General features: G+C 38.9%; 1 protein-coding gene across 1 annotated transcript in view; it reads right to left on the reverse strand.

The window, feature by feature from the left end:
• Nucleotides 1–13,947, reverse strand: part of SPATS2L (spermatogenesis associated serine rich 2 like) — a gene marked incomplete at its 3' end in the record, with an annotated part of 56,406 nt that overhangs the window by 32,382 nt on the left and 10,077 nt on the right. The window contains exon 2 of the mRNA XM_079538789.1: nucleotides 3,937–3,998. Within this exon, the coding sequence (XP_079394915.1) occupies nucleotides 3,937–3,975 (39 nt within the window). The 5' untranslated portion in view covers nucleotides 3,976–3,998. The remainder of the gene's footprint in view (nucleotides 1–3,936; nucleotides 3,999–13,947) is intronic.

Below are 13,947 nucleotides of genomic sequence, written 5' to 3' on the forward strand. Positions count from 1 at the left end.
TGTGGACTATGTGCATGGAAATATGGTAATCAGAACTGCCCTGGCTCCACACATGAGCATCACAGCTGCAGAAGTCTCTGCCAACTGTGCAAACACTCATTAGGTTGACATCACAGGCGAATATTTATGTTACTCTCTTGGGGAAAAAGTGGGGAAAGAGATAAAATACAACGCTTAACCTATTGACTTTATGAACTATTCCAACTGAAAAGTTATGAGTCAATTACACAAGTGTCAGTATGATACTAACTTCTTTTAAGACTCAAATTAGGGTAGGGTTTTATAAAATCTGCAGATGTGAGTATTCTAACTTCAGTCAATATTACTCAAAATGTCTACCTCATCCATATGTCTCCTTTAAAGCAGTGGCAGAAGTTACACTTCCCTAATAACTAGAGGCTGATCATGGAAAGTACATGGGGAAATGCCACCATTTAAACAAGAAAAACAAATATTAATCAATCAACCAAACATTATGCCAAAATTTTGTGGACTCTCTACATTGTCAACTTACATTATCTGCAATGATCAACTTAGAGAAGGTTTTATTTTCACAAAAAAGGAAAAATATTTGTGTGCAGACACACAGTTCCTCAGATTTCAGTCAAGCCCTAGCAGGAACAAAATCTTATGTATACTAGCATTTGCAAGCACTGAGGTAGGAAAGAGGAAGGCTTGGGAAGGAATTGTATTCTATTCTTTTATTCTTTTCTATCTATTCTATTCTATTCTTCTGTATTCTTTTAAACGATAACTGATTGTATTTGTACTGATAGTGATGGAGCTCAGAGAAATAATTTATAAATTTCATTTCTGTTTCCCAAAAATATTCACCAAAAGGATGAATAACAATAAACACCAAACTCATGTCTGCTTTGCCCTGTACATGTAAGTTATTTAAGTGAGAAAGGGATCTGATTTATACTCTCTTGCCAGGATACCACGAACATGTCTGCCCAGAAGTGCATGAGGTCTGTACATTTTGGCACTTCATAGGCAAATACAATTAAAGCCAACTCAGAAAGGTGCATCAGTTCACCCCTGTGCTCCAATTTCTATGGCGCAGCTCTGCAGTAATATGAATGTGGCTTTAGAAGCCTCTAATTGAAAGACCCTGCACACTGCAAATCAAATTGGATTTGTGAAATGGATGTTTTATGTCCTGCCATGCCAATCTCACTTCAGAATGAGTCAGGACTGTCCAGCTGCAATGGCAGATTGACTGTGCTAGCTCTTTGGACAGGTATATGTAGATTACGAAGTTCATGCTGTTCAATTGCTAAGCCTCTAATCAGTAGCTTATTAGACTGTATTTTTCAGAATAAAACCCAGTGATTTTGCAGTAAGATTTAACTGCTGGTAACTTAGATTTTAAGTTTGGCATAGGGATTTAGGGACATTAAATGCTGGTGGAAAAAAGCAACTAAAAGAGAAACTATTATAAATAAGTAGGTATTGATTCCATTATCTACCTGCTTTAAGATGTGTGTGCTCATAAATGTTTAGTCTTAAGATACAATCAAGAAATATCAGACTTTGCACAGCAAATATTACATGGTGCATAAAAATCCTGCTTGCAGTTCTGCATTCTAAAACTAGCAAAAGACAAACAGGCAATTTATAAGATCCCACATTTGTATAACTGACTAAATTAAGGAAAGGAATTAAGCTAGATAGTAAATAAGCATAACTTGATAATTGATTTACTGAGTGGCAGTTTAAGTTTTACAGTAATTTATTCTGGCACTAGAGAACAAATGCAAAAATCCATCATGCTACTCAATACTTAAATCCTGTCTATTATTAAAGACTAAGGAATATTCTCTTCACCAAAATACACGTTGACATGCAAATCCTCAGCCACAATAATTCACTCAGCAGCTCAGAACAAATATGAATAGAAAAGGACTCAAAAGCCCGCAGGTGGCAGTGCAGCAGGTCAGGGACTGCTTCCTGTCAAGGAACATAAAAGCAAAGAGGTTCTACAACCTTTTGAAAGCAAAGTGAATAATTAGGAAAAGATGGACACAACAACAGGGACTCATTCCCACCTGAACTACTTATAAATCATCATTTGCTATTCTGTTTCCTTGGCAACTTCTTTCCTGTGGCAGGTAACAACAGTGTGTAACTTCTCTTCTGGGAAACATAATTAATCTGAAGCTTGAGGAAACCTTGTTTCAGGATCAATAACCATCACAGTTCTCGAGGTCTTTATTAACTAAATGCAGTGTCTAAGCCATTAAGTCATGATCAATTCTGAGAAATATGTTCCCCGATTGAGGAATTCCTTGTTTTATTCTGAACTCGGATTGAAATAGTAAATTAATTAAAATCCGATTACTGACCTCTAGAGTTCAGGGCTACGTCTTTGAGAGGCTGTGGAGTGTTACATGTTATCTTAATTCTCTATCACTTACTGAGACTTCTCTAGTCCAGAAAGCCACATTTACAATATTTTGCAGGTCTTCCTCATTACTTTCCCTACTACTGGTCTACTGAATTGAGAAACTACAGTTTTGAATTGCAAAACCGAAGTTCGGAAAGTCTTTTATCTGCTGAACAATATTTTCCTCACAGTTGGGAAAAGGGTTAATGCAAGAAACTATGCTTTTTTTTTTTTTCTTGTCTTTTCCATTGACAGGCCGACAGAGAACATTTCACATGCCTGACACGCAGCAGGATGCGTGCAGGTCTTATGATACAGTGGAAGATGACTACATTTCTCAGTTTCACATTGCCTTCAATTTTCTGTATTCCCTTCAAGTAGGGTATTTTGTAAAACACACTTGATCCCTTTCTCCTTGTGGAATTCCATGATGTGAATACACCCAATCAATTTTATATTGATATCTGAATAAATTTGGGCTTACTAACAGAATTAAGTTCTGGCCCTTCACATACATCACACTGTCTTAGAATCTGTCACTGAGAGCCAGATCATGCTTAATAAAGCAATTCAAGGAATCTATTAGCTTTTTTCTGAGCTTCCTAAATGTAAAGGTCCACATCGTTTCAAACATGAGACAAAACAAAATCTGATTTTATAAATATCCCAAAACCTTAGCTTCTTTTAAAATACAACATTGTGTTGTACTCCTACACTCTCCCTACTTCCTTCTTCTCCTGTTCTTAAATTCTCTTGTTTCCCATCTGCATTGGTGAGGAATATCACTGAGGCAGATTATCTCTATACAAGCTGCCCGCTGGGAGTTAAAAAAAGATTCCTTGACCTATCTGTAAACTAAATAGCACAGGAGAAAAACTATTCTAGAAACCCAAGGCACTTTTTAGATGGTTATGCTGCTTATCTATGGTGGCTACAGCAACAGTGGGGTTCATGTGAGAATACATGCCCTGCACTGCAGCACTTCACATACAAGTGGCCTGCAAAACTGCAGTCCTAACTCTTTAGGACTAACTCCTTAATGCTTCTGAAAGGCCAAGCAAGGCTCTAGCAGTAGCCATGTTATGGAGAGGATATACCCATACACAAAGAATGCAGTTAGAAGCAGAGTTATTCAGGTAGGAAAGAAATTCTCCTCTTTTCAGGCTCTGTAATTTCAGGAATTGCCTCTGAGTATTACAAGTACAACATTCTTGGTTGGAAAATATTATTTCATAAGGCTGTGTTTCTTCAATTTTGTACCACAGCAACCAGCACAAAGTGCCACTCTCCACAGTATCAGCATGTAAAAGGACCATAAGAGAATAAAAAATATATACCTGACAAAACATTGTCTCCTTACAGAAAAGCAAAATGTGTTTCTCATTAGCCAAAATTAATCTTCTAATCCTAGCAATACCTGTCTGTATACTTAACTTCACGCACAGAGTTAATTTTAAATTCAGCATGTGAACAGACCTTGAAGGAGCAGGGATGAAATGTGTATGCAACACCATTTTGGTTTGTGCTGTACTGACACTTGTGCCTACCTTCTCCTTGATATTTACTGGAGAACTGATTTCTGCCATCTCTCCTCTTAAGAGAATGCTGTCTGTGAAAAGAAGAAAAAAGCAAATAAGATGATTTTTAATCCCAACCTGACAAAGGTACACACATGTAAATTGTATTTAAGCATTGGAGAACCTTGAGAAAACTTACCTTTCCTGCTCAATCTTGTAAAAACAATCAAAAAACAACAAAAAAAATAACATAGAACAACAAACCCCAAACAAGTTCAAATCTCACACTTTCTCCAGATCAGTTGTACACATTCTAAAAATGCTTCACAAGTATGAATCAGGATGGGAGGTGCATCATACTTCTCCCATCCATGTTTATTGGAACCCATTCGTTATTACTTGATACCTTTGAGGTTCAAGGAAGAGGAATACCTTAGATGACTTCAACATCTGTTCTCCCATTCACCAGAAATCCTACTTTTGCCAGAAAACTTTTCTGAAGATCCCATCTTAAAAAGCTAAAAGTGCCATAAGGCAGAAGAGTACTGCATAGTTGATTTTTTTTTTTCAAAACTAAATTAAAGGATTTAACCACGTGCTTCCTTATTAAAGCTAAAAAGGTCTGAATGGTTAAATCCCCAAGTCTGTTCTGAAAATTTAGGCACATAATGGAATTTGCATGTGATTAAGAAACCCTGCAATATCCTATTTCCAGTTACTCAGCCACATAACTGAGAGATATTACACCACATGATGAAGAATTAACAGAGAAAGGAGTCCACTTGCCTAACCCCGTTTCCATCAAAACCAATTACCTTAGATTTCAATAAGAAACAAAACTTGAATCTTCACATTTTTAAATGAAGTCACACATGAAGAATCACAGAGAAGATTAAGCCAAATGATACAAAGGAGGCTTAGTTGCTAAGCTCAATTCCTTTGCACACTGATAAGAAAATACTGTCATACATAAATGACAAAGAATGAAATCTTAATTCTTTCCAACTTTTTAAGCTGAAACACTTCCTCCTTTTTACCATTTAAGTCCTCTGCTGCTATGTAGACTGATAAGACTTCCCACAATTAATCTAGATCTCTTAAAGCACTTTAAAAAAAACCAACACCTCCTTTAACTCCAGCTTTGGGACACAGCCCTCTGGGGGTGTTCAAACTCCAAGTGTTTCTATTACAGAACTTTATAACATGACATAAGTATTTTCACTTATTTTTCTATGCACATGTTTTCTAATTAAAATTATGAGGCTCAACGAATCACATTTTCAAATACAGCAAGACTTCATGGTAAGCAGGAAAGGGAAAGCATTTTTCAGTTTCAGTCTGATGGAGAGTAGACATCACAAAAAGGGTGCCAGAAGAAAACAAAGGAACAAAAAAGAAGCCTTTATTAAAGTGTTATTGAAAAAACCCTGAAATTAAGGTTCCTTCTGCCCTCTATGTCACGAACACATTTTACCTGTCTATATAAAGCACATACCTTTCATCTGACTTTGTTCAGTGGCTCAATGAGCTTACAAAAAAACAGCCCAGGTCTCACTACATATCTGGTAGGATTTCTTCCTGGCAACTGGGTCACTAATGCCTTAACATACACTGAATAAAGCATTTCAGATTAGAAGACCCCCCACACTTCACTGTTGTTTTGTTGTTTTTGTTTTTAAAATCAAGAATCAAAGAGCTCAAATTAGTTTCTTTGTCAAGCCCATCCAATGACAGCAGAATCACAAAATGTCAGGAGAAAGCAGGCAGGAAGACTACATAGAACGTGACCTTGGGATAACTCCATTTCCAGTATTTAACATGTTAACTTAATGCAGTCTACTGCACCTATAATTTTTTGGGCTGGAGCACCTCTCCTACAAGGAGAAGTTGAGGGAACTGGGCTTGTTTAGCTTGGAGAAGAGCAATCTGGGGAAACCTCACTGTGGCCTTCCAGTACTTGAAGAGAGCATATAAACAGGAGGGAGGAACGACTGCTCATGAGGGTAGACAGTGATAGGACAAGGGAGAATGGCTTTAAACTGCGACAGGGGAGGTTTAGGTTAGATATTAGGAAACTTTTCACATAGATGGTGGAGACACACTGGAACAGGTTGCTCAAGGAGGTTGTGGATGCCCCATCCCTGGAGGCACTCAAGGCCAGGCTGGATTTGGCTTTGGGCAGCCTGGTCTGGTGGTTGGTGTCCCTGCCCTGGCAGGGGGGTGAAACTAGATGGTCATTATAGTCCTTTTCAGCCAAGGCCATTCTATGATTTTCCTGCTTCTCTTTTACTTCTGCTGTCAGCTGTTTCTTAAGCCAAGCGGGCAAGGCAAAGAGCATGAGAAATAGGCCACCAAATTTCAGACTGAAAAACCTAGCTCTAAAAATCACTCTAACTCTTCATTATCCCTCATAGCTTTTCAGAAAACCATGCTTTCTGTTTATCAGCATCAAGCTCTGTTTTGCACTGGTAATTTTGCACATATTCGCTGATAATATGTTAATGAATAGTTATTTTACTTGCTCACCCTCATACCTATTATCTATCAGCTCCAGCAATACTACAGACAAATGAATGGAAGCCTGTTCTCTTGCGTGCACTCAAACCAACACATACATTATGATAACAATAATAAAAAAAACACAGTATCAAGAGAAACAACAGATAAAAAAATAGGAAAACGTAGGGAATGTATCACAAAAAAAACAAAACAAGGTTAATATCTAACAAATCCCTCTGATCCTAAGAACTATATTATATAAAACAAACACGTAATGGGAAAATATCCATTACCTTAAATCTTCATGTTCTACTTTTCCAGCATACTGTACCAATTTTGAACCAAAACTGTACGTTGTAAAACTGCATCATGTATGAAGCAAATTAGTTAGTGATCTTACTTAGTGAAAAACCCAAACCTGTCAGTTTATGTTAGTTTGAAGGCAGAGCTAAATTATGCATCCAATTTAAATTAAATGTGCTGATTAAACCATGCAAGAGCAACACTTAGCCAAATTTAATCTTTGTAGCAATGCTCTGACCCACTTTAAAATAAGTCACACAACGCCTTGCCAGAGTTGACTTGCCTCTCCTTTGCTGTGTGCTCCAAGTATTACTAGTTGTAGCTTTCCACTGACAAATGTGATGTTGGTTCAGCTGGCTTACAATTGCAAGCTGCATCAGAACTGGGCAAGCCACGCAAAACATACCCTCAAAAAAGAGGTATGTTTCTTTCCCTCTTCTTGCCCCCACCCATCCTCCACAAGATCATGAAATAAGAAGGCATCAGCTTTTTGCAAATGGAGTCATTCCTCTACAGTTCCAACTTTTCATTAATATGCATATTATGACTGTCAAGATGAAGATGCTAAAATTGAGCTGGAGCTACTTTCCATTCATCCTCTACAAGGGCAGATATTGAAATAACCTGCATCAAACACTTGCTCCTTTATATAACTCACAGTCCAGCACTACAAGTTACATAAAATTCAAACTAATACATTGAAATCTCAGTATAGCATTGATTTTTAAAAGTATCTTCTACCACTCTATTTAATAGCTAATTGGTTTTCTCATTGCAGCAAATCAGTTTATTGAATTGACTTCTCCCCCCAATTTTTTTAATCCCATATTGAAAAATTGCTGCATTACTAAATCCTATGAGGAAAGATTATAGCGCATGAATAATTTCATGCACAAAAATGGTCCCAATTAATTTTTAAAGCTTTTGCTGGAGGCTTGGATCTAAATTTGAACAGCTCCATTCTGATCTGTAATACTTTAGAGGAGGTTCTTCGTGCCTGAGCTATGCAACATCAGAATATGGCCCACAATTGCATTCTAAAGCTAGTGCAGTGCTGTGCATATCAACAGGTGCACAAAAACATGGCTGCAGAAGTCTTTGCAGAAGATTTTCTGTTGTACCTTAATTTGTCAGTTAGCACAAGCATTGAACATATTATGTATAAAACATACTGTATAAAGGGTTCTCAAATGCTTTGTCTTGTGCTGTATCTCTTGCATGTAGTTGCGTTCTTGAAAAGTTAATGTACATCACAACAAGGCTTTTGTGAGGAAGGAATGACAGAAAAGAAACACTACAGAATCCTGTATTTAAACAGGTTGTTAATTTCTCACTGCAATTTCCAGATGTTTTCCCAGAATAGGAGAGAACTCTCAGTTACTTGTTACGTCCTGAACTCAAATACTGATGGAAGTACATTATTTTATATCTATTACATACTTGCAGAGGAGATGGCACACCTTGCCTTGTAAACTGAAGCATTTCAATACAAGAAGAGAAAAATACAGTAGTGGCATTTTAAGGGAGTGCTGCAGAGAAGACTAGATTAAGTCTGCCAGAGCTTATTTCTCTGGTCTACCAAATTAAGCAATTCATATTGCTCCTCACAGGTTTAAGCTAGGTTAAACTGAACTGCAGCTAGCTGAAGTGCTGGCACATGCTCTGTCCTCCTGACATTACTGCAAGCAACAACCCCAGGGCAAGCAGTCAGGTACGGCCTTTAACCACTGCAGCACAACATGCTTGAGCTCATCTGTCACAGCCTGCTGGGTACATGGCTGCTTGCCCAGCCTTTATAGCCATTCCTTTTCTGCCCTCAAGCAGCTCCGAAGTCCCACTGTTGCTGTATTCAGCCTCCAAAGAACACCTGCCATCTTTCAGCCAGTACTGCCTCCTGGGATTTGTCACTCACAAAGCCAGGAAGGCCTTGGGGCAAAGCTGCCAGACTCCTTTCATGAAACATCCTGCATAGGTGGGGTTGCCTGCAATTCAGGCATCAGAGAATTGGGAAACAAGAGTCTGTGCCCTGTCCTGCTGCACAATTCCACAATTATCACCTGCTGCATTTAAACTTCAGATTTACAAACAGCATCAGAAAAAGCAAAAATACACTTTTCTCTCCTTCAACAAAGCCAAACAAAAGGAATAAGACTACAAATACATAGAAGGAAAGGGAAAATGAGCTTATGAAAGTGTCAGTGTTGCCAGATAGATAAAATCTGTAAAAACACCCCGGCAGTGAGCTCTACAGAACAGAGAAGTGTGACAGCTGTTCACTGCTTCCAACACTGAAGACGTAACTTATCTTCCACAATAAGGAAGAGAAATCTCCCCATAAAATATCACAGAATAAGCTAGTTTGAGGTTTTCCCATGTCTACATTTACAGAAAAGCAAAGTCTCCTACACCACCAAAATGATATATGTCCTCATCTGCCCGCCACAAGTGTTTCCTATATTAGTGCTACCCCCACACAACAGTAATCCCAGGTCTCAAGGACCTGACTCTTCTCCACATTTAAATCTCTACCTGCTTTTGCATCCATCTGCTGCATCTTGTGCAAACCCAGTTTTTCTCTTCATTATGCTAATTTCCTACAAACATCCCAGGACTAACGTTTTCCAAGTTCTAAACAGTACCCCAAAAAAGCCTCTATCAGTTTTCTTTCTGTACTGCCCTCCTCTCCTGTTCACTAGTCAGGCAACTCCACAACTACATACCCTTTGGGTCACACTACAGCAACATCAAGCAGGAGACAGCCTTACTGCTGTTAACTTATCAGCCCTACCAAACATGACTACCCACAATCATTGAGAAAGTTTTCACATTAACACAGAAACTGGAATTTATAAACATTTTTAAGAGACAAAAATGTGAAGTCTATCAATGCTAGAATGTATAAATCTAAATGTAGATTTATTATTATTATTATTTTTAACTACTCATTTCCAAGTAGTTTGGTTAAAACCTTCCAGATCCAAAAAGCTGACATATAAAGCACAGTGCAATCAGAATTTTAGAACCAACTTCAAAAAAGATGTAATTGCAATTGTATCTAATGAGATTGTGGCAGCCTGCGGTATGCTTTCATCTTCTGCTCTCCTACTTCCTCTACAAAATTACATCTCATTTTTAAGTGGGATCCCTATCTATCCCATATGTGCTATATTACACTGGCTTGTCTGCAGACTTCCCCATGCCCTTCGTAAAGACAAAATCAACGCAGTCAGACACACATAGCCTTCATTCTTCATTGTCTGACTTTATTACATAGGTGCTATTCAAGAATGGCAGATAAGTGCTGGGATAAGCACGTTTTTCAAATGCATTTTTAAATTTAAGAAAGACTAGCAAAAGTGAGAGAAAGTAAAATGCCAAAGTTCAAGTATTCCAGAAAGCAATTACTGTTGTTTTTTTTTTTTTTAATTTGGTTTATTTAAATAGTAGAAGATAAAAAAAACTCTCTTACCACATCAAAGGTCAAACATCATTGCATTCACAACTGTCAGTAACAAAACCTTAGTGTCCTTAGTTGTGCCAAAAGCTATGCCACTGTTGTGTCAAAACTACAGAAAACATGACTGAGATTTCAGTACTTGCTTTTACTAGCTTGAAACTAGCAACAGATATGATTTTCTATTTTTTATAGTCTAGTTTCTAAAGATAAAATGAATAGTTAAAAAATAAATATATCAAGAGCATCTAGAACATAATAACAAGCAAGCCCTGGCAGCTTTTAGCTTTCTGTGCTACTCAAAGTGAAGATACTTAGAAAAAAGAACAAAGTATAATTAACACAGCTGCTATTTTTCCAGTACTGTTTTCAGCCTTTCTAAAGGCTGCACTCAGAAACAGACTACGCATTCATTTTGCATTTCTTGTTTTACAGGAGTTTAGTTTAGCTACTTCAGGCTGCTTACGTGTTTGGGTAAATTTGTTTTCTGAGGACTTCAGTATCCTGTCCTTAGATACATAAGTGCAGGGGTCGTGCTCGCCTCAATGCAGCAGTTCTCCCTTCTGCTCAGCTAAGGCAGCCTGACTGCCTGACAGTACCACACTGCCTGAAATCCACTGGCTTCAGAGTTGTAAACAGGATGCAGGAAATAAGACGTCTCACTGATTCCACATGTAAGTCTGGATTCCAAGAGAAAACAGGTTTGTGCTCCCCCACTGTTTATCGCCACCTCCCTGAGGATTTCTGAGATGACTGACATGACAGTCTGAGAAACAACCAGATGTCTCAAAGATACAACAGCCATATAAACTGTTTGCTTGGAAATAGGTAGTGAGATATTAAAGTTTATAAAGTATGCAAAGGTGTATCAGGAACTCACATCATTTAACACCATAAAAATCCACGGTCCTGTCTGCTGTAATGAGGAACAACACAGAGGTGAGAGTGGTACTGGAAAGGTATGGATTTCATGGGTGAACTATTTCACAGAATCACAGAATTGTAGGGGTTGGAAGGGACCTCCAGAGATCATCGAGTCCAACCCTCCTGTCAAAGCAGGTTCCCTACACCAGGATGGACATGGAACCAGTTGTGAGATTGCAACATGAGAATGGTGGTCAATGGCTCAGTGTCTGAATGGATATCAGTGACAAGCAGCATTTCTTAAGGTTCAGCTCTGGAACCTGTGCTCTTTAGTATCTTCATCAATGACACAGATAATGGGATAGAGAGTGCACTCCCAGCAAGTTTGCAGATGACACCAAACTGTGTGGTACTGCTGACACACCAGAAGGATGAGATATCATTTAGGGAGACCTAGACAGTCTCCAACTATAAATAGGCCCAGGTAAATCTCATGAGAGAAAGGTCAAGCCACCTGAGTCATGACAATCCCCACTATCAATACAAGTCTTGCCAAGAAAAACCAAGAAGGACCCAAGAAGGGGTACTGATGGATGGCAAACTGGATATGAACCAGCAATGTGCCTCCACAGCCCAGTAAGTCAGCCATATCCTGGGATGGGACGAAAGAAGCACGGTCAGCAGGTCGAGGAAAGTGATCCTGCTCCTCTACTTTGCGCTCGTGAGACCTCAGCTGGAGTACTGCATTCAGATTTGTAGTCCTCAGGACAGCAGAGATGAGAACCCATTGCAGCATGTCCTGAGAAAGGCCAGAAAAATGATCCACAGGATGGAACAGCTTCCCTACAAGGACAGCTGAGAGAACCGGGGCTGTTCTGCCTGGAGAACAGAAGGCTCTGGGAAGACCTTAGAGCAGCCTTTCAGGATCTAAAGGGAGGCTGTAAGAACAAAGGGGACAGATTCTTCAGCATAGTCTGTTAGGACAGGGTGAGGGGAAATGGTTTCAAACTAAAAGAGGGGAGATTTAGATTGGATATAAAGAAGGTGTTTTTTGTTGTTTTTTTTTTTTACAATAAGGCTGGTGAAACACTGGAGTAGACTGCCCAGAGACAAGATGGAAGCTCCACCCTTGAAGACATTCAATGTCAGGCTGGATGAGGCTCAGAGCAACCTATCTAGCTGTGAATGTCCCTGTTCAGTGCAGGGGAGTTGAATTAGACAACCTTTAGGGGGTCATTCCAACTCAAAAATCATTCTGTGATTCCTTCATGCCTAGGTTGCCTTTCTTAGAACTATCTCCTGTCCTTCCCAGATTTGTTCCAAAGGCAGGAATGGTTCTAAGTAGATATTAAAGCAACTGTTCAACTGTTGAATTGCTGTTCAACAAAGCAACCGATCCAACTGTTGTCACAACAGAATGGTTAAAGATTAGCAAGTCCTGTGACCTACCACACTGATCTTGCTGGACAGTCTGAATGCTGTGCCTATCCTATCACAGAATGGCTTAAGTTGGAGGGAACCTTAAAGAACCATCTAGTTCCTGCTCCCCTGCCCTGGGTAGGGTTGACCCATCCATCCGAGCCTTGAATGCCTCCAGCAATGGGGCATCCTCAGACTCTCTGGGCAACCTGCCCCAGTGCCTTACCACTCATTCAGTAAAAAATTCTTCCTAATATCTAACCTAAATCTCCCCTCCTTTAATTTAAAGCCATTCCCCCTTGTCCTATCATTATCAGACAGCGTAAAAAGTTGGTCCCCCTCCCGCATGTAAGCTCCCTCCAAGTACAGGAAGGTTGCTATGAGATACTATGCTCTCCCTGGACCTTCTGTGTTCCAAGCTAAACAAGCCCATCAGTGCTATCCAAGCTGAGCTCTCCCTTCACACAAGTTTCATTGTGACTTCCCCAAAAGATCAGTGTCACTGCACTAGCTGCAACTAATGCATCGTGGCTGATACCACGTGATCATTAAAATTAGAGCTGCCATCCCAGAGAATGCGGATGTTAAAATCTGCTAACTTTGTAAAATGTATCTTGAGCTGAAAAATATCTAGACCAGCTGCTTATATTTAGGTTATTAAAACCATCTTGCATCTGCCCAGAGATGATTTTTTTTTTCTCTAAACAAAAAAACAAACAAACAAACAAAAAAAAACACCCAAACTTAAGAAACTGTGGTAACTTTAGGATCAGTCTTTAAACATCCAATATTTTGTTTGGTTGTAAATACAGTGCAGACAACACTATACCACTGCGAAATCAGTCAAAGAGGTTCTTACAGCCTCTGGCTCATGAGAGCAGAAAATTCAAGAGAACTGCTGAATTCAGACAGCTGTAAAATAGATGTCTGCAATTGTGATAACAGGAAAAAAAAGATAAGTGGTAACATTTTGCTCATCTTCTCTTGTACGTGTGAGTAATTCATTCAAGAAGAAATTTAGTCTAGTGTATGGAGTCTATGGTTACTATGCTCTAGAATACCAACAAGTAGAAGATATTTTTCTTTTTACTGATACTTCAAGCTCAATTCTAAATTTATCTCTTCCATGCATTGCAAAATGTTGGCCTCTGTTCTTATCATTTTTGTAATGAAACAAATAAAAGCTCTGCCCTTTGAGATAGCCGAATCAAAACATAGACAAAAGGTCAGCTCTGCATTAGATACAGCAAATTACAGGGATGGAGAATCAGGCTACAGAAGAGGACACATGAAATTCCTGTACACAGCAAAGTATCCATGCTGCAACAGATGTGTACCAGTACAAAGATGATATTCTCTAACTGCTGAGAGATAGGAGAGACAGGAACATATGTATTCCTAGAAAAGGTAATTAGAAAAAATAAATCATCTGCTAGAATCATCATAGCATCATCATTGACACTAGCCTTTCCTATCTAGCTACCCTCTAAGTGGAATAGAAC

Source organism: Tetrao urogallus (assembly GCF_951394365.1).
Source record: "Tetrao urogallus genome assembly, chromosome: 8".
Classification (NCBI taxonomy): Eukaryota; Metazoa; Chordata; class Aves; order Galliformes; family Phasianidae; genus Tetrao; species Tetrao urogallus.